Source organism: Aedes aegypti, chromosome 3, assembly GCF_002204515.2.
Source record: "Aedes aegypti strain LVP_AGWG chromosome 3, AaegL5.0 Primary Assembly, whole genome shotgun sequence".
Classification (NCBI taxonomy): Eukaryota; Metazoa; Arthropoda; class Insecta; order Diptera; family Culicidae; genus Aedes; species Aedes aegypti.
The window spans coordinates 122,437,183-122,464,052 of record NC_035109.1 but is presented as its reverse complement, the minus strand read 5'-3'; the positions used below and the strand labels follow the sequence as shown (position 1 = coordinate 122,464,052).

General features: G+C 36.6%; 1 protein-coding gene across 1 annotated transcript in view; it reads right to left on the bottom strand.

Annotated features, from left to right (window-relative positions):
* Positions 1–15,724, bottom strand: part of LOC5572569 (dynein heavy chain 5, axonemal) — a gene marked incomplete at its 5' end in the record, with an annotated part of 89,757 nt that extends 74,033 nt beyond the window's left edge. Inside the window, 4 exons of the mRNA XM_001654035.2 lie at positions 8,820–9,118; positions 12,857–12,994; positions 15,250–15,575; positions 15,640–15,724. Of these exons, the coding sequence (XP_001654085.2) occupies positions 8,820–9,118; positions 12,857–12,994; positions 15,250–15,575; positions 15,640–15,724 (848 nt within the window). The remainder of the gene's footprint in view (positions 1–8,819; positions 9,119–12,856; positions 12,995–15,249; positions 15,576–15,639) is intronic.
* Positions 15,725–26,870: the final 11,146 nt, after the last annotated feature.

The following is a 26,870-nucleotide window of genomic DNA, read 5'->3' as shown; positions in this document are numbered from 1 at the left end:
GACGTTGGACGTAGTCTACTCCGAAGCTGGCCGGGCAGCTCCTGCGATTCCGGTGGACGGAAACTTCCTATTCACAGGCGCCCCGACGACCATTTGCCGGTGCTGTTTCGCTAATTACTCAGCTAGACCCCACCAGTGGATTCAGCCTACTCCGACTCGAAGTTGGTCGGCCAAGTACCGGGGTCGGTTCTGCGATTCCGGTTGGATGATGACTTTCGGTTTGCAGGCGCCCCTACGATTTATTACTGATACTATGCTACGCCCGCTTTACTCAATCTAGTCCCCGACGGAGGAACTAGGTATCTCCGCTCGCGGCCTGGAGCTCTCTGGACTTCAAGCCATCTCCTTTGAAGCGACGACATAATCTGCAATATCCCTCTGTTCACCGCTTGCTTTCATGCTGGCACATGTTCTGCACAATGTTGTCCGGATTTAGGATGCTTGCGGTTCCTGACATCATCTCGCTTCGAATCGGGGGCAGTCGAATATAACATGCTCCGGTGTCTCCTCCACATTGTTTGAACTGTCCGGGCAATGCAAAGACACTGCGTTTTCGAATCTGAGCAGATATTTCCGAAAGCATCCATGGCCTGACAAAAACTTGGTCAGGGCGAAGTTAACTCCTCCATGTATTCTGATCGTCCACACCGACACGTTAGGAACGAGCCTGCAGCCCAAGCTGGGACTCCGTATTTCAATATGGACGATGGTCGCCAGAAGACGTCTCGTACTGCTTCTTGGTTTTCCAATGTTGGGCATTGTAGTGATAATGATGCATATGGTAAATTATTTATGATTTAATTGAAACAATTTGTGGATGAAAATATTTAAAAGTGTATTATCGCTAGAATGTCTCGCCGTTAAGCTTCGGTTACAATGAGCTTTCATTTTTGGCTAGAGGCAAGCTAGTTGTGTAGATGTATGAGCTTGTTATTTTCACACGCATGCCGTGTGTAGAAGGAAACGAAATGGAATGTGCATAACCGCCGTTATGTTAATGTATATGTATGATTTCTTCGCGTCTTCATCAACGGTTGAAAAGTTGAGGCTGGCTTGTTGAAGAGAAGCGTGCACTCGGTATTCTGTGATCGATTTTCTTGGCGAATGGATGTACTGTCCATCGTCCGCAAAATATTCGTTCGAGATCGGTTACTATAGGCATGATCCTAGCTACAGAGTTAGCTACTTGCGCTGCCTTTTCGCAGGCATAGTCTACGTGGCTGTTTATGTTTAGCCTGTCGTCGACCATTATTCCGAGGTACTTTAGAAAGCGTTTCGATTAGATTGCGTGTCCTCCGAAGTTGATCTCGTACTGCCCAGATCACCACTTCCGTTTTGTGATGAGCAAACTGCAGCTTAACTCCAGTCAATGATGCGAAAGTTTAAAGGATGCTGAGATATCCGCAAAACAAAAGCTTCATGCTCACTAGCGCTGCCTATTCAGGTCCTGGGAGGGAGGCACACACGGAGAAAAAAGTATTGCCCAGTCAATCATATTTGCTGGTAGATCAATCATATTTGACATTGGATTTCAGTCAACCATACATTAAAATTGTTCAACAATATCTATGCTAGGTTTAACTAATCAATCATAGATATGATTGACTCAATATTAATATACAATCATGACAATGGTATTATTGTTGATATTGTGTTGTCGAAACCGGCACGAATCTTCTTTATCGACATTGCAAAAATGCGACAAAATGTAAATAAAAATGGGAGCAGGAATTCCAACCACTATCTTGAGAGTGAGAGCACATTAACTTACATCTACTCCAACATCGCTTGTTGTCAATCATGCAAGAATGCATGTCAATCATGCAAGAATTTTCTGCGTGCAGGCACTACACACGAAATATGTATATTATTGTTAATAACACACGTGTCCACGATGAAATTGCCACACTATGAAATTGCTCTAACTTTTTAACCGTTGGGTAGAATTTAATAAAAATTTGGGTGGATTTAGTTCATAGTGCATTATTTACATCCTGCAAGTTTTAAAGTCCTGTGATCAAAACTCACGGAAATGGAGTCGAAAGAACAGCTCGTGCGTGATAAAATCTTGCGCATTCATCACGAGAACAAGGATCTCTCGCATCATTCCATCGCTAAAACGTTGGGAATCGCGAATTCCACGGTGTCGCGAGTGATTAAGCGGTTCGAGGAACGATTGACCACCGATCGGAAGCCCAGAAGTGTAGGAAAAAGTATTCCGTACAACACCAAAAATCACAACCGCATAGTTGGGGCCTTCAACCGAAACCCGAACGCCTCCGTTCGGGATTTGGCTAAGAACCTGCACCTAAGCCGAAGTTTTGTTCAGAAGGCCAAAACTAAGGCTGGGCTTCGAACGTTCAAGGTACAAAAGGCCCCTAATCGCGACGAGAAGCAGAACAAGTCCGCCAAAATCCGTGCCAGGAAGTTGTACCTCAACATGCTGACGAAAGTTGAATGCTGCATCATGGACGACGAAACATATGTGAAGGCCGACTTCAAACAGATTCTCGGCAACCTGTTTTTCACGGCCAAGCATAAGTTCAGCGTTCCGGAGCATGTTCGCACTCAGAAGATGTCCAAATTTGCGAAGAAATTCCTGGTTTGGCAAGCCATCTGCACGTGCGGGAAGCGGAGTGCACCTTTCATGACCCAGAACACGATGAACGGACAGGTGTATATGAAAGAGTGCCTCCAGAAGCGGTTGCTTCCTCTCCTGAAGGCCCACAACGTCTCAACAATCTTCTGGCCGGATTTGGCCTCATGCCACTACTCCAAGGACGTGCTGAAGTGGTTTGCGGACAATAAGGTCAATTTCGTGCCGAAAATCTTCAACCCTCCCAACACATCGAGAAGTACTGGGTGATTATGAAGCAGCACCTCCTTAGACCTAACCCAAGTAACAATGAAAGCCAAACAGCAAGAGTATTTGCTGAACATTGCCTGATTGGTGTACAAGGCTGAACAGTTTGATAGCTGATCACTAAAATGAATATGAGCTTATTAAGCGCTCTTATTCAGCAGTACACTCATAGCTGAATATCAAGCTGAATAAACTATTTGTCATCTATAGTTTTCCACATTTGTTCAGCCAACGCGAATGAAATGGTATTAAGATTATTTAAAAATATAATCAAATCATCATCCATAATCTAATTATTGTACCGCCGTAGTTCAACAATAATATACACAGTAAAGTATGGATCGTACACGAAATTCATGTTTCTTGAAAAACAGTTTCATCGAATTTTTCGAGAAACAAATCTGCAAATCGCGAGGTAGACAATTATTGTGACAGAACCCAAACCATCAATTGGTTGATGAATATGTAATTTGTATTGCGAACAGTACCGCCATTTAGATGATTTGAACGCAAACAGGACTTTCGTAAGCAAAAAACTTCTGACTTCGGCATCGATGGGCTTGTTTGATAATAGCTGAAATAACTACACTCGAGCACGAACTTTTCTTCATCACACCTTTAGTTTACTGAACGAAACGGTACAAATAATTTATCCGTAATCATTATCAATTTGCGTTGACAACAATTAAACAATGGTAATCGAAAGTTATCGGGGATTTTGTTTGAAGACAAAAATCACAACACACTTTTGACAGTTAAGAGTTTTTGCATAGTATCACTTCTCCAGCCTCAAAGCAACCTTCAATATAACCCTTATTCAGACAAGTTGATAAGTTATTCTCTTGCTTTGAGTAATGTTTATGCAGTTCCATGTGGAGCAGATGTCAAGGTAAGTGGTTATAAATCGATGGATCCCAGTTCAATTCTCAACTGTTCATAATTCATCATCTTTGTCTTTAAATCACACCACATATATCCACTATGTGTTTGGAATTGTTAGTGGCATTGACAAACCCCAAAACCATGAACCTGTAAATATGTTTACACTTTTTTGGTTTATTGTTGAATAAAGTATGAATAAGCGATCGTTAAGCTTTCGAAGTTTGACATCTGCTCTAAAAATATAATAATAGTCATTCAAAGGAGCTTGGATAAGCGCATGCTAAGCCTTTGTTCAGCCTTTCATAAAGCTTCAATTAGGCCTAAGGCCGAATAAAATCGCCAGAATAAGATGTTTAAAAGCTGAACAAAAGTGTGTGGAGACTTTGAACAGCTATTATTCAAACAAAGGCTGATTTAAATTAGTTAGAAAAGCGTTTAAGCAGCATCAAATTGTTACCTGGTAGGTAGTGAAGACAGTCAAGGAACTGAAGAAAGCATGGGTTCACATGCAAAAAAACGGTTGATTCACAGGTTGTTCAGAATCCTATGGCCGGAGTTAAGGCCAAGGTGTGGGCATTTGCGTATGGACTGTAAATAAAATACGAGTATATTGGTAAAATGAAGTTTAATAGTTATTTTTCAATCCCTGAAAATTTGATGGCAATCGGATGAAAACTTGAATTTTGCGAATAAATTTTGTTTGTGGCAATTTCATCGTGGACACCCTTTATGACAGAACACTTTTCCAAATTGCAAGATAACTTCCGCTCTTTTATTGTGTACCTTCGATCTTTCAGAAATCACGAAATTCACTCAGTGACTTAATTTCATGCATTTCAGAACTTAACAAGATTTATTCATTGCAAATTCTACAATACATGCATTTTTCGACTAAATTACAGATTTATTTTTACTACATTGGTTGAAGAAATAAAATAGATACATTTTAGATTGATAGTCAAATTCAGTATCAGGCCGGTCCGCCATGATAGAAAAATTTCCGCAGCAAAGAAATAGAGTAATTAATAAATTGTAAACGTTTATCTGGTTCACAAGCACCATAAAATAATAAGCAAAATGGTAAGAGAGATAGTCAAATTCATCTGAATAAAATCCCTTATCAACAAAACTACTTATTTTCCAGAAATCACTTTTCAGTCAGGATGTTCGAGCAGATTACAATTATTTCCAATCACCGGTCCGCCAATCCGCTATATACTTTACGAGAGATTATGAACATCACATAGACTAGCGCTACCACCTGTTCAATGAAGGACTCTCCGGGGTTATGCTCTCACCCGGAATATAATAATCGCCTGCTCATGATCCACCAGCCAAGTAGTTGTAAAAAAAGTACTACTGATTGCCACCTCAAATGAAATGATGGTAATATATGTAATTTATTTTGTGATTTTTAGTGTATATGAATAAAGTCAATAAAAATACAGTGTGACTCATGATCGGCTTAACGTAATGAGCTGTTATTTTAATTTTGGAATTTTTAACGATCGCAATAATCATCATTCTGAAGCAGCTCAAATAAGTCTTAAAATGCATGAAAATTATGTATTTTATAATGGCTGACAAATCTAGGTTTTAGATTAAAAATAACATAAAAAAGTCATTGGTAAACTAAACTGCATAAAGTTTACTCTGTCTTCTCGCATTTTAGATATTTTATGTTCATTCAGGCAAACCTGCATTTTGCATGAAAAATATGCATTAATGACAATTTATTTCTGAGTGAATTCTAGACAAACTTGGAAAAAGGGCCATAGTTTTATGCTCATTGAATTTTAATTTTGATTGGAAAACAGTTAAAGATGCGTGTTTCAATACTTTTCATGCGATCAAATTAAAAAGTGCTATCGTCGGCATTGGTTTTGGGTGTGCAGGAATTGTTTTTCAACCGATTGTTGTCAACTTTGATGAAATGCAAACATATATTTTGATCAATTACGCGCTTTTATCAAGTTTGTCCATTCTTTAAGATCTGGGCTCACGGTGACAGTTCGTGACAGCAGAATCTCGGCTCACTATGACGTACTGTTTTGATTCATATTACGGACAGCTTCAAATTCCGGACACTCTACTTTGTATGGGAAACATTTCACATGAAATGTTTCAATTTTTGCCGTTCAAAAGTTCTCAATTTCGAGGCTCTTTTTAGTAAGCTTTTTCCATATATATCTTCGTAAATTTATAATGCTCAACTACCTTGGATGTCTATTTAGTGGTTTGACAATTTCAATTGATGATTTGACTGTTCCATTAATGATTATCATGAGCTGTCCGGAATTCGATTCAAAGTGTCCGGAATATGAGGCAAAAGTGAGGAAGCGTCCGGAATAAGAACCATGCAAAGGCCACACATTTTGATTTATTTAAAATTATTCAAGTTGCCGAAGCGTATTATTTACCCACCATTCGAAAGATAAGGGCTTCCTACACTCGATAACGCTAAGGTTTCATACATAATGATTTATTTTGTATGCTCTATGCTGGGTTATACTTCACTGAGTCCTTAAATGTCCGTAATATGAACAAAACGGTATATAAATTTTGTATCGGTTTCTCCCTCCCAGGTCGGGTCTAGTACACGACACTGAAGACAGCCAAAGGATACAAAGTAATAATGCTCGTACAAATTTTATTATGATTTTTTATCTCTTCGTTCAAAAGCCTTTTGGTAACATGATTCTCATCTTCGTTATTTTTAGTTTGATACAAAACTCACCTTCAAGCATACATCACTTCTAACTGTGAATTTTTGACACCACGTTTGCAAATTATTTGTTGAAATTTGTTGAAAGTACTAGATGATAGTAACCATTCCGCTTCTACTACATTTACCACGAACGTTTCGCATCAGCAGTAATTAACGAATCAAAAAGTTAAACAACCGCTGCTGCACCTTCGTCTGATTGAGTCGACCGACAATGATAATTGTTCGTTACAAAAATAACAACGCAACACCTCCGCATCGCGAACAACTACAACTCGCTACTAAGGGCCCTATAGCTGCGACGACGGACGACGCTCCCAAACGGGTCCAGCGGCGTGTCTAATTTGATCTTCCGGAAGAAAGTCTGTGTAAAAATGTGGATAAATTAATTTCATTCCTTTCCATTTCACTCTTCATTAAACACATTTTCATATTTTTAATCTCGACCGCGTTTCTTCGTCGCCTCGCCGTGACTGGACACTATGGACAGACACCGTGTAGTCTGGTGGCCAGAAATATGTTTGTCATCAAATTTATGAGCTTTGGGATTCAAATTTGATGTTCTTTTTTCAAATTACATATTTAAACAAAATATAATGTAATGCTCTAAATGGAAAAGTGCAAATATATAGAGCTATATTTTTCTAAAAAAACATCAACTTTGGCATACTGTATCAACAAAACTACAAAAGATCAGAAAGAGATATCTCCATAGAAGTATTTGATACTAAATAATCAACAAGAAAATCCTATCAGAACAAGTAATGTTTTCGATGTTTGGCCACCTGATCGCCCATAGTGACTGGCTAGCGACTGGAGACCTGTTGAATGTTGACCATCGGAACCGCCAGGATAATGTCAAATCACGCTTCTGGATCGAACGTTATAGCAATTACTTCGTTTCAGTTAAATTTAAATTAACACCTTGGTAACTGCAAGGTTCGATCAGAGAAAAAACGCGCGATGAATTCTGTTTCCTGTGCGTCATCTGATGTTCGCGGGTTATTATTTCGTGGGTTGATATATGGGGTGGGAGTAAATAACTTTTTGAAAGTAACGTGCGGTAGCACTAAACGACAAATTCAACCTTTTTTTCACGTATTTCAACCATTTGTAATAGTTTGGGCACGCTGATTTGCATTTTTTTCCAGCGTTACACGACAGTTTCAGAGTAGATGTCAAACTTACTTTTACGTCTGAGCACCGTCGCATTGAAGTCTCCATATAAAGAACAATTGTATATGTATATGTGCGTTTCGTGGCGATTTGCTGTCCTAATACGTGAATCTAGAGCATTTTCACTAGCTGTCAGTCGTCCCAACAAACAAGTCGCATTCGCTAGTTGGAGGGCAGTCGTGTTCCAACCAGCAAATCCCCGCTGTATGTTGTTTCGCTCAGGAAAAGTAAAAACAATTCTTGTTCGAATAGGTTAAGGAATGGTATAGAGACTCCTTTTAAAATCACATTTCTTTTATACTGCGTGTTACGATCAAAGAAAATTGACTTTCTTGAGCATATCTACTAAGTAATTTCTCACACTTCATGGTAGGCGATTACTATTCTTTTCAACAACAAAACAGCCATAATTACGAATTTCGAAAAGCAGAAGCAATTGACTGTTGTGGAACAAAACCGTTAGGTTTCCACGCAAATATGAAAATTTGTGATTTAAAAAACATTTTTCTAAAAAAATGTTAAGTACTGTGTTACGAAAATTGTGTGAACAGATTTGATATCAGAGAACCAAAATCTATTGAATGCATTGCAAATGGTCAAAGTGCGTGAACCAGTGTTGCGTAGTATAATTAATTGGGAACAAAATAAAAAATATAACTGTATGTAATAATATAGGTTACTCAGACCAGCTTTGTGAACCACTGAACCAGAAGCATCCTATCATGACTCAAGTTCAGTCATCCAGAATCAACTATTCCTGAAAAACTGTTATCAAAATGAATTGAAGCAGCTCATAATTGAAGACTAAACAACATCTCACGCGTCGTTTCGCTAAAATCATCACTTTGTCAACCCGATCGACAGGTGAAAAGGGGACACAAGAAAAACTAATCTTTATGCAAATTCACCCGCGACGTGGTCTTTCATTTTTCTACAGCACTTTTCCCCATCATTGATACCAATTTAGCCAGAGTGGATTATATTGCCCGATACGGAGTGGTCCTTATTGGATCTGCCCGCACGTGAACCGCCTCCAGTCAGGCAATTCCGAAAGAGTGTCGGCTATTTTCCGAGATTTCCCAGCTAAACTAATGAATCTAAATCGAAACGAAACAAAACTCCAAACGAGTGGGCTCGAAAATAAAAAGCATAATCGTCCAAGATAACACTCACAAGTCCTTGTGGAAACCTTCCTCCGGTAGTTGCTTCTGGATGTTGATGCGGAACATGTAGATACAGATTCCGGTGAAGGCACAGCTCCACCCATCAGTGATGAACAGTTTGTGCTGCTTGTGGTGGGCCGCTCCCGATGCACCTTGCGGTGTTTTTGACGAACTGGAAGCTCCCGCCCTCGAAGGACCGGGCTTGCTGATGTCTCGTTCGGCGGGCTGATCGACCTCGTCCACCTCCTGGTAGAACCACATCAGCTTGTTGCGCATATTTGGGAGGAAGAGCTGGTTGATCTCGTCAAGCTGGAACGATTATATGAGGAATCGATTACTAGGCATTTTTGATCAGTTCTTAAAAGCGTACAAGAAACTTGAAGAAGAGAAAACTCTGTGAATGACTCCAGAGATGTCATTACATTTCAGGTTTACACGGATAAAAATATGATTCCCACACCTTGGCTTACAAGTCATGAAATACATAAATTGGTAAATTCCTTAAAATATAGAGATATATGATTTAGAATCATTTACAGTTTATTTGGCTCGACGAAAGGATAAAGTCAGAGCCAGCTCGGTACGTCTGAAGATGGCTGAAGAGTAGTAGATCGTCCTTTTGAACCGAGAAAAGTCAATAAGTTTTCACATTATACGTTGCACGGCGATCAACGCACATTGACCTAAAATCATACGGCAAATCATGATTCCTGGAGACATAAACATGATTCTTCATAAGGACGTCAGATAATTTTATCTATTTCTAGACCCCTCTTTCCTCATGATATGATTTTTGTATGAAAATTATAAATAATTTGTATGCTTGTTAAACACAATGAATTGGTTGAGTGGTTAGGTACTTGGCTCTCAATCAAAAAGTTTTTGGTTTGAATCCCGATCTATGATTTTTTTTTATTTTGTCGGGTTGACTGACAAAATAAGTAGATCGTAAATGGATGCGTGAATCATCATTTTAAGCATTTGATGCATGATTCCGAGCATCAGCTACAAAAACATAACGCGCGTGACTTATGATATCATGATTCCAAATAATGGTGTATTTCAAAAGACGAAAACACACTGATATCATGATATAATGTGTCATAATCATGATTATATTATTTGGAATTCTGATTTCTACCCGTGTAATTCCAGGAATTCCTTCAGAAATTCCTCCACGCAACAGAGATTATCAAGGAACTTCTATAAGGGATATTTATAAATTGTGCAACTCAATTTACTTTTAATAACTCCTGTGATTTCTTATTGATTTTCATCGAGAATTCTAGTCCGGGTTGCTGTAATAAGGATGGTTCCAAAAATTCTTATTGTAATTGTCCAAGGAAATTTCTTCTTGGTAAAATTCTTCAAGGGTTCTTGTCGAAAAATTCATCCAATAATAGTGCTTATCACGTCACGTCAAAATACATACCAATGAGGGGAAGGGAGAAAAATTGATTATACATTTAAAACTGGCCCACTATAGATCGGATATACCGCTGCATCTACGCCAGTTCATGCGGGAAGGTGTAGGGGTGGTTTTTTATGCAAGAGATATTTGAAGTTTCTAACAAATGCTATGAATGAATAGATCAACTGTTATAGATTAAGGGCGGAAGATAGAAGCAAATGAAAGATACAACTACAAAGTACGAGAAGAGGGGCGGGCCTGTAATTGAACCCCTTCTTATGAAGCAGTAGCGATAGTCATTAGCCCACCAACCCCGTCCATGAAAAAATCTAGATTATTATAAAAGAAATAGCTTGATAGATTCCAGTCAGAATCCCTCGATAATCTCAAAAAGCAATCATGAACGCATAGAGGCATATGTGGAAGAAATCCCAGAAAGAATAGCTGGAACAATCTTTTAAGAAAATCCCGGAGGAATTACTAGAGAAATTTCTAAAGTTCTAAACTTTAGGTGAGTATTTTAACCCGTATAGGCCTGAGCAAGGATGGAAATCTAGTGATCATGATAAAACAAATGATGCATCGTGGTTGTTCTTTATCATGCGACGATAAACCCTTAGTCGTCATTTATCAACAACGATAAACCCTTAGTCGTCAAGCCATCATAACAAACTTCGCTCCGCGAATAATAAACTGCGAGTACTTAACGGATTTAAATTATTTTTTGTCAGTATACTGGCACACATATCTAGTTTCTGAAAGTGGCCAAAGGATTTCGGGAATGTTCATGTGTCCGGAGTTATTCAGGTGGGTTACTGGGTCAGGTCGGTTGAAAAGGGTGCTGTACTTCTGTGCCCCTGGAGGTAGGCAAATTACAAGCTTTCCTGAATCGGCTATAATGTGGCCACTATATCAAGGAATTTTAAGAAAAACGCATCAGCGTAAACCTTTTGAGAAACGATTGACCTTGTGTCCTGCATCTGTTTGACCCTTGAAATAATTATTTTGGGTCCCCAGGATGCCTCAAATTTACGACAAAGTGGCCAATTTGTGTCTGAACATATGTGTCAAGCCAACCTGGTCAAGCCCTGGTCTTAATGAACGAATATCTGATGAAATATGACTACCTAATAAAACCCCAGGTGAATTCTCTGGTAGAATTCCTGGAGACATTCATGGTGTAATTCTTGAGAAATCTCTGATGGAATGCTTGAAGGAATCTCTGGTGGAATACTTAAAATAAACCCTGTTGAAATTCCTGGAGAGATCCATGTTGGAATTTCTGGTAAAACTTCAAAGAATATCCAAGGTAGAATGCTTGCCCCTGGAGAAATCTCTAGTGGCATTTCTGGAGGATTTTCTGACGAAATCGAAATTTCGTTTTTAGATTTGAATTCAACGAAACATAAATCTTAATTGAATCTGCCAGATATTCACAGATCATAGGCGTGTGATGGGGCCCAGATAGCCGTAGCGGTAAACGCGCAGCTATTCAGCAAGACCAAGCTGAGGGTCGTGGGTTTGAATCCCACTGGTCGAGGATCTTTTCGGGTTGGAAATTTTCTCGACATCCCAGGGCATAGAGTATCGTCGTACCTGCCACACGATATACACATGCAAAAATGGTCAATTGGCATAGAAAGCTCTCAGTTAATTACTGTGGAATTGCTCATAAGAACACTAAGCTGAGAAGCAGGCTTTGTCCCAGTTGGCACGTAACGCCAGAAAGAAGAAGAAGGCGTATGATTCAAAATATTACAATCATATTCTCTGTGATTATCTAGTGAAACGCCTAGTGAAACGGTCAAACTTTCAATGATGAATAGTTCGAAATTTGAATTTTCGAGTTATCTAGTTCTAGTATCAAGGGGACGAATTATATTATGTTATATGGTCAGATCTGGTCATAAATCAGTTAGTATGCCTCAATTGAACGATATCTGCACTCGGGCGAGTTCATTTTAAAATAGAAATAGGGGAATTTGCATCCGAACGTGGCCAAACTTACAAAAATTCCAAGGTTCCATTCTCATACTTTTCGTAAAAAGTAAAGAGATTTTTCTTAAAACATTAGAAAGTTTAAACTTACTTCAATTGGCTAACCAAAAGCTTCTTTTTAGATGCCAGTTGAAAAATAAGTGAGAAATATTAAATATGTATGATACTAAAAATTTAAAAGATCAAAAACATGCCCATCAACAAGGAAGATGACGTATGTTTCAACCAAGAAGATATCAGAGGTGATCTCACCGCAAGTAAAGAGACAACGCTTAGAAGTTGCACCTGGGACAGGGACGAATGACTTCCAGGTTGTAGTCTCTCAAAAATAATTGATAAAAAAAGCTTAGAGGTTGGTAGCAGGAATAGTGCAACTCCACTAAAGGAAGATGAACCCATCGCCTATCACCAAATGTAGGTATCAGATTGATATTAAAGAAATCTAGGGCAAGTGACTTCCACCTGAGGTAGTTTTTGTCAGAACGTGGTTGTTATAGCCTAACACAGGTTCGGGCACGCTGAGCCTAGCTAGTCATCTTCTTCTTCTTCTTCTTCTTTGCTCTGTTCGGTGCTGTGTTTAACAGCTCCTGTACTGTGGCCCGGTAACGACGAACATATGGCAGTCATCTTCTACTTACCATGTTTCCCTCGAAGATGTGATCCATAATCTGATGCCGAGGCAATCCGGTGGCGTCCATCAGCAGCTGGAAGGTGAACTCCAACCTGGGGTCCATCTCCCCTCGGCGGGCCTTTCGCTCGCATTCCTCCCGACGACGCTGCGAGTCAGGTGATTCAGTCATGATGTTCCAGGGTTTACGAGGTTAGCCAACGCAAACGGTAGTAACACGATCGACAACAGTAATACGAACGACAAAAAACACGTCACGTTCCGGGCGGGATTCAAAAAAATCAAATCGACGGATTGGCAAAAATAGAAAAAAGAGTTCAAAAATAGTTTAGGGTCCACTTGTACGCTTTGAGTGGACTGGTGGTCTTTCAGACTGTTCTTTTTTGGTGTGATGTTTTCAACGTGTTATTTGTATGTCCATTTTTCATACACAATTTTGCACTCGTAGTCCAGCTTGACTGGCTATTTAGTCTGATTCAAATAAACTACTTTCAGCAGCTATTCACATGCGCTCATACAGTATGCTTTTCAGCCGAGGAAGTAAACTGTGTTTAGCTGAAATAAATGAGTTTCTTGGCTATTAAAATGCGAATAAAAAAATCGATTATCAAAAACATGAAACTATTGATGCACGCCAAAACAAAAATATCGAACATCATGCAAAACTAGTTTCAATCCACACTAAAGGGCACTTCTAAGCCGAATGGCGACACTAACTGTTTATACTCTGAAAAGGAAAGTGGCGTAGAGAAGAGGAGGAAAATCAGATTCTAAACTACGTTGAGTATACATAAGAGTGAAAAGGCTAGAAAATTTAAAGAAACAAATAGAGTAAGGTGGGGCAAAAGTTCGACCTTAGTGGTATAATCAAAGTTTCCAGGAAAACAATAGCAGTTAAAACAAAACAAATACCATACAGTGAACCTTCAACATATTGGCTATAATTTTGCTAAACCAACTTGTGTCAAAATATTTACCCATTTTTAGTTATAACAGTTTCAAAATTGATTGTCTTATTCGAACTTTTGCCCCACCGGTGGGGCAAGAGCTCGAATCTAGTGTGGGGCAAAAGTTCGCTGGCTAAAACACAAAATATCGATCCTTTTACGACAGGCATACTTTACACCAGCCGTAAACTTAAGTTTGACGAAAAATACACACTAAATTTTCATCAAACAATTGCCCAAAACCGTGTTAATTGTAATATACTTAAAAATAGCAGTTTTTCGCAAAACTAAGTGGGAATGTAAAATTTTGGTGACAATTTTAACCCGATCCGACAAATTTAACTAAATTTGAAGATAATATGTGGATTTTAGGCAATTTGCAAATTTTTCCGTGATTTTATACATAGGTCGAACTTTTGCCCCGCTGATTCGAACTTTTGCCCCACTATGGGCCAAAAATTGTTTTCAAGCATTTATGCAAAACTAATACACCTCAAAGCAACCTTATGATAGGCTTTGAAACGCTCTTACATAAAATATAGAAAAAGATTTTACTTTAATTGGTTCCATGCAACGAAAGTTTGATCAAAAATTACAATTTTTAAGTCGAAAAACAACAAATAGCCATAACTTTCCCAAATCTCAATCGATGTTTATGATATTTGGATTGAAAGTCTCTTACTTGAATAGCATTCGAACCACCATGACATTTTAAAGATTTGTTTTGAATTGAGCTAGAAATCTTAAAAAGAAACTCTTACCCCACTCGAACTTTTGCCCCACTTTACTCTAGGTCGTAAAAAATGTTGAATATTATTTGAGTAAAAAGCAAGAGCTGATCGTTAAATAAAATAAAATTCTAATTACAATAATCGTGATAATTAAGGATTCAATCAGCTCAAATAGATTTTTATTATTCTTGTCGTCAATCAAGCCAAAACTTGTTGCATTTGAATAATTTCAACTGCGCACTCACAATTTTGATCAAACGGCATTTGTTTGAAAGAAATAAATACATATCGCAAAATTCAAAACTTGAAGGATCCTGTTCCACTTTTTTGTTCAAGCAAAATATTGATCTATCAAAATGCAAAGGCTAAAAATATCTCTACAAAAGGACAGGCTACATAGATATAATGCACATGAAAAAGTATGAAGGATGGTTTATTGCGCCTTAGTACAACTTGTCACTTTGACATGCCTAAGCACAGTGAGTCCTTTCATTGACGATCAGTGCTAGACAAATAAACAGATACCGAATCGTAGTAGATTCACTGTGATTCATATTTTAAGACGCAAAAGACCTTATCGATTGGTTGAAAAAATATACAAAACAAGGAACAAAACCTAGAAAAACGTTACATAGTTATATCTACCGTTACATTACCTCAAGGAGATTTGGAGCATACCCTAAGGGACCCGTTGCTCAAATCTTCTTCCACCCATGCGGAATTACCTGCAGCAAGTCTTCTTCGGATATTTCCTCTTCGGGTTCATCCTCTTCTTCGGTTTCATGAACACCTTCATGGGCGTGCTCATGCTCTTCCTCGTCGTCATTTTCTCCATCGTCGTTATCCAGGTTCTCTCCTCCAGACTCTCCAGCAGCCTCTTCAACGGCAATTTCCGGAGGTCCTGCTGGGGGTTCTGGTTCCGCGACAGGAGCAGTTTCCGCTGCTGGCTCAGGATCCGGTACCGTTTCGGCTACTGCTTCCTCTTGGGCCGGTTCCGCATCTTGGATCGGCTGTTCTTCAGCTGATTCCGCAGCCGCAGGTTCTTCCTGATCTGTGAGAAGTATCGAAATGAATTTGCCACACAGAGTACCAAACTGTGGCGGTTATTTTCTTACTAGACTCAATTTTCGGACTTATATAACTTTTCTCAGTTGGGATCACTAAAAGACAACCGTTTCTAGCAACGGTTACAACCAGAGTGAAAAATCGAAATCAAAATCAACAAACTTTCAACATTTCCATGGGATTCCGTAGAACTTGACGTTGGAGCAAGCGCATTAGAAGTTGAAATCAAATACACCTACGGAATGATCTAACTAAACTTACAATTAAGATAGAAATCGAAAACGTATTCCAAATGATATTTTTAAGCTTCAACAAGGGACCGTCGTAATAGATCTATCTAGCTTCTATCTATCTATCTATCAATCTATATAAATAAAAATGGAATGGTGTTTGCATGTCACGAAATGCCTTTCTCCGTTTTGTTCGTCATGGGTTCCGACGTGTTTGTGTGCATAAAAATTCCAGGATTTTTTTTTTGCAAAAACTAAAGTGAACGGAACTGTCATTTTGAATGGGACGATCCATAGAGTTTTTCAACAGCCTACTTGATGGCAAGACGAAGTTTGCCGTGACCACTAGTTAAAAAATATTTTAGAGCTTATTTTTAACAGACACATTTTTTAAGGGACCGGTAAATTTAGAACATATTTTCAAGGGACCGACAAAGATCGTTATAGAGAGCTTTTGTTGCTAAAAAAGTTGTCGTTATAACGAGCTTCTACTGTACTTGAAGGCAATAAAACCTCACTTACTGTACAAACTATGGTCAAACTCCTTATTACTCGACCTCGTGAAAGAACAACATACTCAAAAATATATGTTAAAATCCAAGTTATGTCTAAAATTTGTGAAAATTTCATTAAAATCAATCCATAATTATCGGCTTAGAAAACCTTTTTGTATATAAACCCTAAAGTAAACCATTTTGTTACAAAAAAATTCAAGTGCCTCAAATGCAAAAATTTGTTCAGTACTGTAATCTTTCAAACCATGTTTTTTCTTTTTTAATAACACATTCGTTATAGAATGTTTCACAGCACAGTGCAGTGAAAGTAGTTAAAATTTACTAAGTGAACAGGAAAAAATATTACATCAAACAAGTAATTAGTATTAGTGAAAAAAATCAATCATTTCAGTTATGACCATGTGATACTGAAAATACGACATTTTACAATCCGTATATGCTATAAAAAACGTTCGTTTAATATACTAAAGTCAACTCTCCCTAACTCGATATTGAAGGGACCATCAAGTGAGGGTGGTATCGAGGTATATAACACAAAACCAGTGCAGCCATGGAATCACAATTTTACTATGAATCTCTAACTCGATATCGTGATACGGAATATCGAGTAAGGTAGAGTTGACTGTAGTAGTCTATAAAAAATTGCAGACAATTTAAAAAAAAAGAAATTTGCCGAATATTTTTTAACCACACATGACTTTCCGCCCTAAATTGGCATAAGAAAAATAAATTCGCATTCAATAATTCGCATCGTTGAATTTGGCATACGAAGTAACATTTTCACCGGCACGATCAACTTCGTTTAACAACGGACCAATGCACGGGATCACTAATTTGACGTTTGATCAGTGCCAAATTCACTAGCTTCCATGATCATGTAAATAACACGGCACGTTTTAAACGACAACAAGTGAACTCGTGCATAGGTACATCGTCCAACGAACATACGTTTCTGGAGTAACAAATCAACAAAGATGACATTTGAGCAAACAATTTCTCTTGCAACAGCGCATCACCATGTGCTCGGTGCGGTGAAGTTTTCTGCGCAAGTTCAATATTATCGATAAATCAGATTTGACATTTAAATGGTAACCCGATCAGAAAGGCATGACAGAAAAATAAAGCAATTGTAGCAGAATTTGTTATTTATATTAACTTTTATTACATTTAGATATTTTGCAGTGTACCGATCTGAAACAATTTGTCATTGTATGCAAATTATTACAAGATTAGTTATGATCATAATAAGTGCACGTTATAAAACTTCACATCAATATTGAATATATTAATTGTGGCAATCATTGTTGTTATATCTTATTTTGTTTTATTCTAGATAAAACTATCTAAGTTTCACATCAGTTTTCACATAAAAGAGATAATCATTTTTCAAGCAGTGGTTTCTAAGGGGCTGCGGAGACATTGCAACAAAAGGTTATGGTTTCTAGTAAAACTTAACACAATTTACCGAAGAAAGGTTTATGTGTTAATTCAAATATCAATAAAATTGAATAAGCTACGTTTTCAATGAATTAAAATGTGCATTACCGTTCTGTCAAAGAATGGTATCTAATATGTTTATTTCTTCGGAGTCACGCTGTTCTACATTTTAATTTGTATATTTTCTTTACACTTGACTCGAAATATAAGCACGGGAAAACCAAGGTCTTTGATATTCCTCGTAAAAACGATAGAAGTTATATCAAAACTACATCAAGGATGTTAATAATTCTATAATAAACCTATTAGGCGCCTCATATTAGCAGATTGTCAATAAAAAATTCTTTAGATTTAAAAAATTAAAATTAAAATTAAAATTAAAAAATTCTTTCGCTGAAACCAGGTTGCCATCGGTACACATCGTAAGAATTCAAATTTTTGTCACTGATGGTTAGTACCTATATGCTAAAACTAAAAGTGGTCGTTTCGGTTTTCTGAAATTGATGGACCCCTCGTACGCTGCTAAACGTAGCTAAACAGTTTGCGAAAAAGTCTATTTTTGATAAATCATGGATATTTCTTCACGTGATATGTCTCATATTTCCCTTGGAACACATAGCAAATTTAGTGGCATCGTATAGAGCAGTGCACAGTGGTCCAGGAATCAGTTTTACGCGGAAAGATGCATTTTGAGCTTTAGAATGAAACATTAGACAAAAATGGTCTTCTACAAAGTTGTTTGTATCAGTTAAGCCCATTGTTTGGTGTTATTGAAAATTAGGGTGGACCACATTTTCATAGAAATTGTGTAACTAACTTTCTTATTTGTAGAAATTATATTATACATGCTTCAGCAAAGTTGTAGACCATTCAATTTCAAGCAACTTTGCCAAAAAAAGTTTTTTTGTATCTCTTAAATTGACCGATTTAGAGCTTTTTTCCTACAGTGACATAGGGTGGTCCGAACAAAACTGGTTTTCTGGCTCTAGAGTTTTCAATTCAAATTTCTCATCAAAGTAGTCAAAGAAACACTTTTAGAGCTTTGAAAAATGCGTTATTTGGTGAGTGAAGAAACTCGCTATCTCTTTCCGTTTAGGAGTTATTGTTGTTTTTCTCTCAAAAACATGCCTACTTTGATTGTGAATATCTCTGATTGGGGCAAACATAAAAAATATCTTTTGACGGCATTCAAAAGACAAAATAAAATTGTATATTATATCAAAAAATTACAGATGTGTTATTTTTGTAACTCTAATAAAATGCCTTGAAAAACAAAGGATTTTAAGCAGAAAAACTTTGATAACTTCTGAACTAAAATAGTTATCATCAATATTTTTACATGAAAATTTGCGTTTTGTTAAGTTCTTGAAGTCGTTCATAGACCGCTTTGACGAGAAACCCGAAATAAGAAAGATAGGGCTCTAAAACTATTTTGAAGATTTTCATAGTATGTATTTCTTTATTATTTTGCATTTTGAGCATGAAAATGAAATTTTAGACAAAAATGATCTTCTACAAAATTGTTTCAAAAAATGTAAGCTAACATACTGTGTCATTTAAACTAGGGTGGTCCACAATATCACAAATATCATATAATCAACTTTTTCATTTGCAAAAATACTGGTATATGCTCTTAGGCAAAGTGGTAGAACTTGAAATTTCGATCAACTTTGCCAAAAAAAGTTTTTCTGTAGCTCAAAATTTGACCAATCTAGAGCATTTTTTCCTAATCATCGCAGGGTGGTCCAACAAAAATAAGTTTTTCAACTCTAGTTTTTTTTCATATTATTTTCTCATCAAAGTCGTCTATGAACGACTTTTAGAACTTAATAAAACGCAAATTTTCATGCAAAAAGATTGATGATATCTATTTTAGTTCAAAAGTTTTTAAAGTTTTTGTGATAAAAAATGTTTGACTTTCAAGATGTTTTATTAGAGTTACAAAAATAACACATCTGTAATTTTTTGATATGATATACAATTTTGTTTTGTCTTTTGAATGCCGTCAAAAGATATTTTTTATGTTTGCCCCAATCAGAGATATTCACAATCAAAGTAGGCATGTTTTTGAGAGAAAAACAACAATAACTCCTAAACGGAAAGAGATAGCGAGTTTCTTCACTCACCAAATTACGCATTTTTTAAAGCTCTAAAAGTGTTTCTTAGACTACTTTGATGAGAAATTTGAATTGAAAACTCTAGAGCCAGAAAACCAGTTTTGTTCGGACCACCCTATGTCACCGTATGAAAAAAGCTCTAAATCGGTCAATTTAAGAGATACAAAAAAACTTTTTTTGGTTAAGTTGCTTGAAATTGAATGGTCTACAACTTTGCTGAAGCATGTATAATAAAATTTCTACAAATAATAAAGCTAGTTACACAATTTCTATGAAAATGTGGTCCACCCTAATTTTCAATAAAACCAAACAAAGGGCTCAACTAATACAAACAACTTTGTAGAAGACCGTTTTTGTCTAATGTTTCATTCTAAAGCTCAAAATGCATCTTTCCGCGTAAAACTGATTCCTGGACCATAGTGCAGTGATTCCCAAAGTGGGCGAAAATTTATAAAACTGAATTTGGGGGGCGAATATGTTAGAAAGGGGGCGAAAATTATGGTATGACAGCAATTGAAAAACAATGATATATTGAAAATTTGTAAAAGACACTGATATTTCAATGGAAACATTTACATCTGAAAAAGAATTTATTTGACTCCTAACTATTTCATCTGTTCTTGTGTGTACCTCTAAACGCGCTTGATTTTTGATTATGATATACAAATTTGACGATTTTATTTGAGATCTCCATGGTTTTTGACTAATATAACATTTAATGTATTTTGGAAGAAGGAAATGTGTGATACTTCTGGCAATATTTGAAATGTATTTCCAAGTTTAATGTATTATTTGGTGGCTTTTTGCTAGGCGATCTTTGGAATAAGACTTTATTATAAGTTTTTACTGTTTCTCACGCATTTGTTACACTACTCATATAAAAATTTTGGTTTTAAAAATAAGCCTGAGTAACATAAAATTACATGGATCAAAGCTAAAAAAAACAATTTGCACTGAACGTTATATTTCGATGAATGCAGAGTCGAAGAATAGTCAGAGTTTACTTATGTTTTTTATATTTTGTATAAATCTTCTTGAAATTTATGAATTTTAAATCAGAACAGACTTTAGATTGGACTTTTTCCAGAACAGCCGAAAATGTATCCAGCTTTTCACGCTAGCTTGCTATAATCTTTGAATCACCCCTTTCTGACAATTCTTGCCTACAATATAATGTTTTTATGGTTGGATCGTAGTAAACATTCAAGATTGAAAATTTTGCGTTTTGATAAAATAGCATCAGAAATTCGCATTCAGAAATAAAAAACGGTAAGTTGTATAACTTTCCGTTTAATACTGAAGCTGTGACTTTTTTAGGGTTGACATTAAAACAAAACGCACAGTCAATTGTTCCGATTGATGCAGAAGGGGAATTGGTGTTACCACAAGTTATTCTAAACTGAGTCACGAAATGAACGCCCAATTTATTTTGCAAGGATTTTTGTACAAGTATTTGAAAGCAATATAGAAAGTTTAGAGAACATTCTATATAAATCAACAGCCCTAGAATCGGCCATTGTTTACGGATTGTCTTTTAAAACCATGGCTTTCGTTTTGGTAGTACGCTCACTGCTGTTGTGAGAGGTATTCAATAAAATAAACTATTTTTTGGTCAAACGTTTTTCTGTATCTTAAACATATAAAGTCGCCCAACAAATGATGATCGAAATGTTCGGACAATTTCATGCCCGGTAAGTTCCATACAGAAATGGTTAAAGCGATGCTATATCTTGTAAGCTGAAACTGATCATTAATTACATACACCTCGGTGAAAGAAATGAACGCTTGCCCTTGTAGACAACTTGAATGGAATATAAATTTGAGCCAACCCCATTCCCGCATAATGTCTACCTAAGAAATGATTGATTCCTCTCAAAATAGTTTTGGAATGTTCCCCTCATGCTGGTCGTGTTATAAAAAGAAAAGTATAAAAAAATATAATTTTTCAAGTTTGACAAAAAATTTGTAAATGTGTTTCAACAACTTTAAAAAAAATACAAAAAAGCAGAGTGAACTGAAATTGTTTAGTTGATCGCACAGTAGCCAAAATAATAGATTTGTTGCTACGAAAACAATTGATGCAAATGATAAATATTGCACTACTCATTTATGGATATAGGGTTTTAATGCTAGTAATGGACCCCTTAGTAACTGAAATTCATTCTCGACGCTTTTCCGCTTATCTGAGATATCATTATCAGACGGATATACGTTTTGTGTAGTCTAACAACAAGTTCATTGTTTTTACTTTATAGTAAGGAACAAACAAAATCATTCGATTTTTCCAGTGACATATGCATATGGAAAACAGTTGTTCGAATGCCTATTATGGACCCTCCCGGGGTCGTATAAAGGACATGAATCCGCTCCTTGAGAATGAAGGACAGGTTCTTCAACTACAATTTGATCAGCATATATGCGTCAATGAACGATAAGCCCGATGACATGAAATATGAGTTCAATGAGAGCCTAGATAAAGCATACGGACAATGCCCATAACAAAACAAAATGTCATCGATGACACAAATGCGCAGATCGGGAAAGAAAACTTCTTACGACCCGTCGTTGAACCATCATTAAAAAAAATTATTACCCTGCTGATTTCGGCGTACAAAATACTGTCGCGCATTAAATATCAAGCTGGTTTTAGTGAGGCCAGCTCGACAACGGACCTGATGTTAACTTTGCTTATGATCCTAGATAAATTCCGGGAGTATCACTAGCAGATCCCCAACTGTTTATGGATTTAAAGGCAGCGTACGATTCAGTGAAAAGAAATTAGCTGTGGCAGATAATGTCTGCGCATGTTTTTCCGGCCAAACTAATTAGACTGTTACGTGCTACGCTGTACGGTTCGAAATTAAAAGTACGGATTGTCAACCTCGTTTAATGGATTGAAGCAGGGAGACGCATTTTCGAATTTACTGTTCAACATTGTACTCCAGGGTCCTATAAGGAGATCAGACGTGCAGAGAAACAGTCACATATGCTCCATGGCTTTGCGGACGATATCGACCCGATTGAATCGATCGCAATTCAGTGGAAGAAGCCTTCGTGCCTTTGAAGAGGGAGACAGCGAGAATATTACTAAACATTATTTTTACCAAAACGGAGTAGTACCATATCAGGTGAAATAAAACGGCCCGATTTTTGAACCAACATATACAAAATAATATTCCGGCCAAATGTCCTTTCGATCAAACATCATTGGAACATTTGTTAATTTGACAAAATGTTCTAAAGTTATTCGACCAAATGTCCCTTCGACTAAATGTACTTTCGAAAAAATGTTATGCGACCAAACGTCAGTCAACCAAATGTCTTTCGACGACATGTCCTAAAGCCGTTTGAAGTTGTTTGAAGAATTTGTTTATCTTGAAACACTTATGTGACATGTGACAACGATGTTTCCCGCGAGGTAAAAACACGTGTTGCGGCTGCGAATAGGGCATTTTACGGAATATATAATCAGTTAGGGTAACGGTCGTATTTTGGCCCCGTAAGGAAGTGATTCCAATCAATCAGTTGCATAGCGTAACCAAGTCAAAGAACGTGCCAAGTTGTAGAGAAAAATTCCTCTGCGAGATAAAATGCCCACAACCCTCAAAGTATATATTTTGGATCTCCGGAATTTATTATCGATTGGCGACAAAGTCCACGATACTGGTTGTATAAAATATTTGCCCATAGTCTTATCAATCGATTGACAATGGAAAACCGAAGAAATTCTATGCTTTTAATCCAAAAATTTGATTTGTTTACATTTGAAAAATTTCTGACGCCTTCAATAACTGTGTGTACCGTGTTGTAACGGTTGCATGGATGAACCGATTGAATTTCAGATAAAGTAAATATATTTTATATGTACAAACGGTTGATGCAAATGTGAAGTAGTCCTAAAGGGCGAACACGAAATTATTGCTACACGCAAAAAAATTGTGCAAATATATATATATATATATATATATATTGTAGCAGTTTGTTAGGGTAAGCAGGCGTAGGCAAAGGTTGATCAGGTTAGCACAGGCTTAGATTGTCACTGATTGTACATTATCCATCGAGACACGTAATAAACAAGACGTTAATATTGAAAGCTACGATCAACAACTTCAATTCAGAAGTGGGATGCGAATGAAATTTTCCTAAAAGAAAGATTGAACCTGAAATAGTTTGAATTTTGGAGAAGATCTTTGAGAACGCTAATATCACAGAAGATTTTGAGAGAAATTAATTTTGGAAGATATCGAGTCGAAAACGATCCCGGAGCTTGTGACGAAAAGATGATTCTGCGACCTGAAGATGTACGATCCTTAATTCCTGAATTCATTCCGGAGAAGATAACCGTATTGAAATGGTTGACGAAGATTGATGGTTTGAAAAACATTTACGGCTGGGAAGAGCGAGCAGTTTTACATTATGCGACGTTGTGTTTGGGAGCAGTATCACGAATTTGGTATGAAGGTGTTGAAGAGCATATTACAGGATGGAATGATTTCAAACTAAGACTGGCTCGAGCGTTTCCAACAAGAATTGATGAAGTAGATATTCATAATGTGCTATTGAAGCGGGTGAAGAGATCGCATGAAACATATGAAAATTTCGTTTACGATATTGTTTGTCAAGCAAGAATGGTGAATATAAGTGAAGCTGCAATAATCAAATATGTCATCAACGGTATTCCAGATTCAAATTTAAGATTGGCTTTGTGTACTGCAAACTACGATACTGTGGAGACCTTGTTGGATACTATTTACCGATATGAAAATCAAACCAAATTACATTCAAAAGCACAAGAGATGTCAAGCTATAATGAAAAACCAGTGAAAAATGCAAGTATCCAATGCTGTTTCAACTGTGGTCAACGAGGTCATTTTGCGCAAACCTGTGGTCGACAACCAAGCCCAAATTATGTACAAACAACTGTATCCGAGAATCAGGAAAACGAATGCTTGATGGGACCAATAGGCAACGATATTCTGGCTATGGACGGAGAAACGCAAAGTGGAGAAAATTGTTGCTACACGTCTCGAGAAACTACGGAAAAACATGGTAGGGTTAGCATAGAACAGGTTTATTTTGATATTTTGGTAAGGCTCAACAATCGTTTAGTTAAATCAGAAGCTTTATTCGACACAGGGAGTCCAATATGTTTAATCAAAAGAAGTCTAGTTTCAGATAAAATTAATTTTCAAGTTCCTTTTCAAAATTCATATGCAGGTTTAAATAATTCTAAGCTAAATATTTTAGGAGTTTTTAATTCAGAGATTGTAATTGATAATTATATTTATAACTTGCAGTTCAAGATCGTGCCAGATTCCACAATGCGCCCGACGTGTATTCTTGGATCAGACTTCGTAAAGAGCAACAACTTGTTAGTTGAGTATGACGGTCGATCGTTACAGTTTGCTATTAACAATCAATCAACTACAGAAGATTCTTTCAAGATGGTAACCTGCGCGGATGGTCCACTGTTTGAAATAAATAATATTGAGGTAAGCACTGACACATTTTTGAAAACTGATGTAGATTTATTGGATATAGGTGATAGTGGAACTTTATTGCGCGACACAAACAAAATCAAATCTCTTTTCGTTGAAAACTATGGTAACATTCAAACAAAACCAGTTAGGCCTGATTTTAAATATACAATGAAAATAGATTTATCAGATAAGCGACCGTTTAATTTTTCTCCGCGTCGCTTATCACATAGTCAAAAGATTGAAGTCGAGTCACAGATTGAAAAATTACTTAAAGATGGTGTAATTAAGGAAAGCAATTCTCCTTACGCGAGTCGAATAGTTTTGGTGAAGAAAAAGGACAATTCTTGGAGAATGTGTGTAGATTATAGAGAATTGAACAAAATAACTATTAAGGATAGATATCCCTTACCGATAATAGAAGAGCAATTAGATAGTTTAAAAAATAAAAAATATTTCACTACTTTAGATTTAAAAAATGGCTATCATCATCTTCACATCGATCCTTCTTCTCAAAAATACACTGCTTTTGTTACACATATGGGACAATTCGAGTACACACGAGTTCCATTTGGACTATGTAACGCTCCTTCCGCTTTCATGAGATTTATCAATACTATTCTTAGACCTTTATTGAAAAAGGGTAAAATAAGAGTATACATGGATGATATTTTAATAGCCACGGAAACAATTGAAGAACATTTGGAAATTTTGGAAGAAGTTTTTGAAATTTTGAATCGAAATCATCTGCAACTTCAATTGACAAAGTGTTCATTTTTGAAAACAAATATTGAATATTTAGGATATAAAATAAGTTTGAATGGTATTCAACCAAGCGAAAAACATATAGAATGCATCAAAAAATTCCCAATACCTAAGAATATTCACGATGTTAATAAATTCATTGGATTGGCCAGTTATTTTAGAAAGTTTATTGCGAATTTTTCAGTTATTGCTAAGCCATTGTATGATTTATTAAAAAAAGATAAAAAAGGTTTTCACTTTCGAGAATTGGAACTGAGAGCATTTGAAACATTGAGAGACAAATTAATAGCAGACCCTATTTTAAAGATTTATTCTTCTTACGCTAAAACAGAACTTCATACTGATGCCAGTTCACATGGGTTTGGTGGTGTGCTAATGCAGGAGCAACCAAATGGAAATATGCATCCAGTTATGTATTACAGTCAAAGAACTACTGATCATGAATCAAAATTACATTCATTCGAATTGGAAACACTTGCCGTAGTTAATTGTATTAAAAGATTTCATATATATTTACAAGGCATTAAATTTACCATTGTAACGGATTGTATTGCTTTGAAAGAAACTTTGAAAAAGAAAGACATTAATGTTAAGATAGCAAGATGGGAAATATTTTTGTCAGAGTATGATTACGATATAATACATAGGAATTCTAACAATATGAAACATGCTGATGCTTTGTCCAGAATACCTGAAATTAATTTTATCGGAAATGATACGGATTCTTTTGAAGGAGCTAT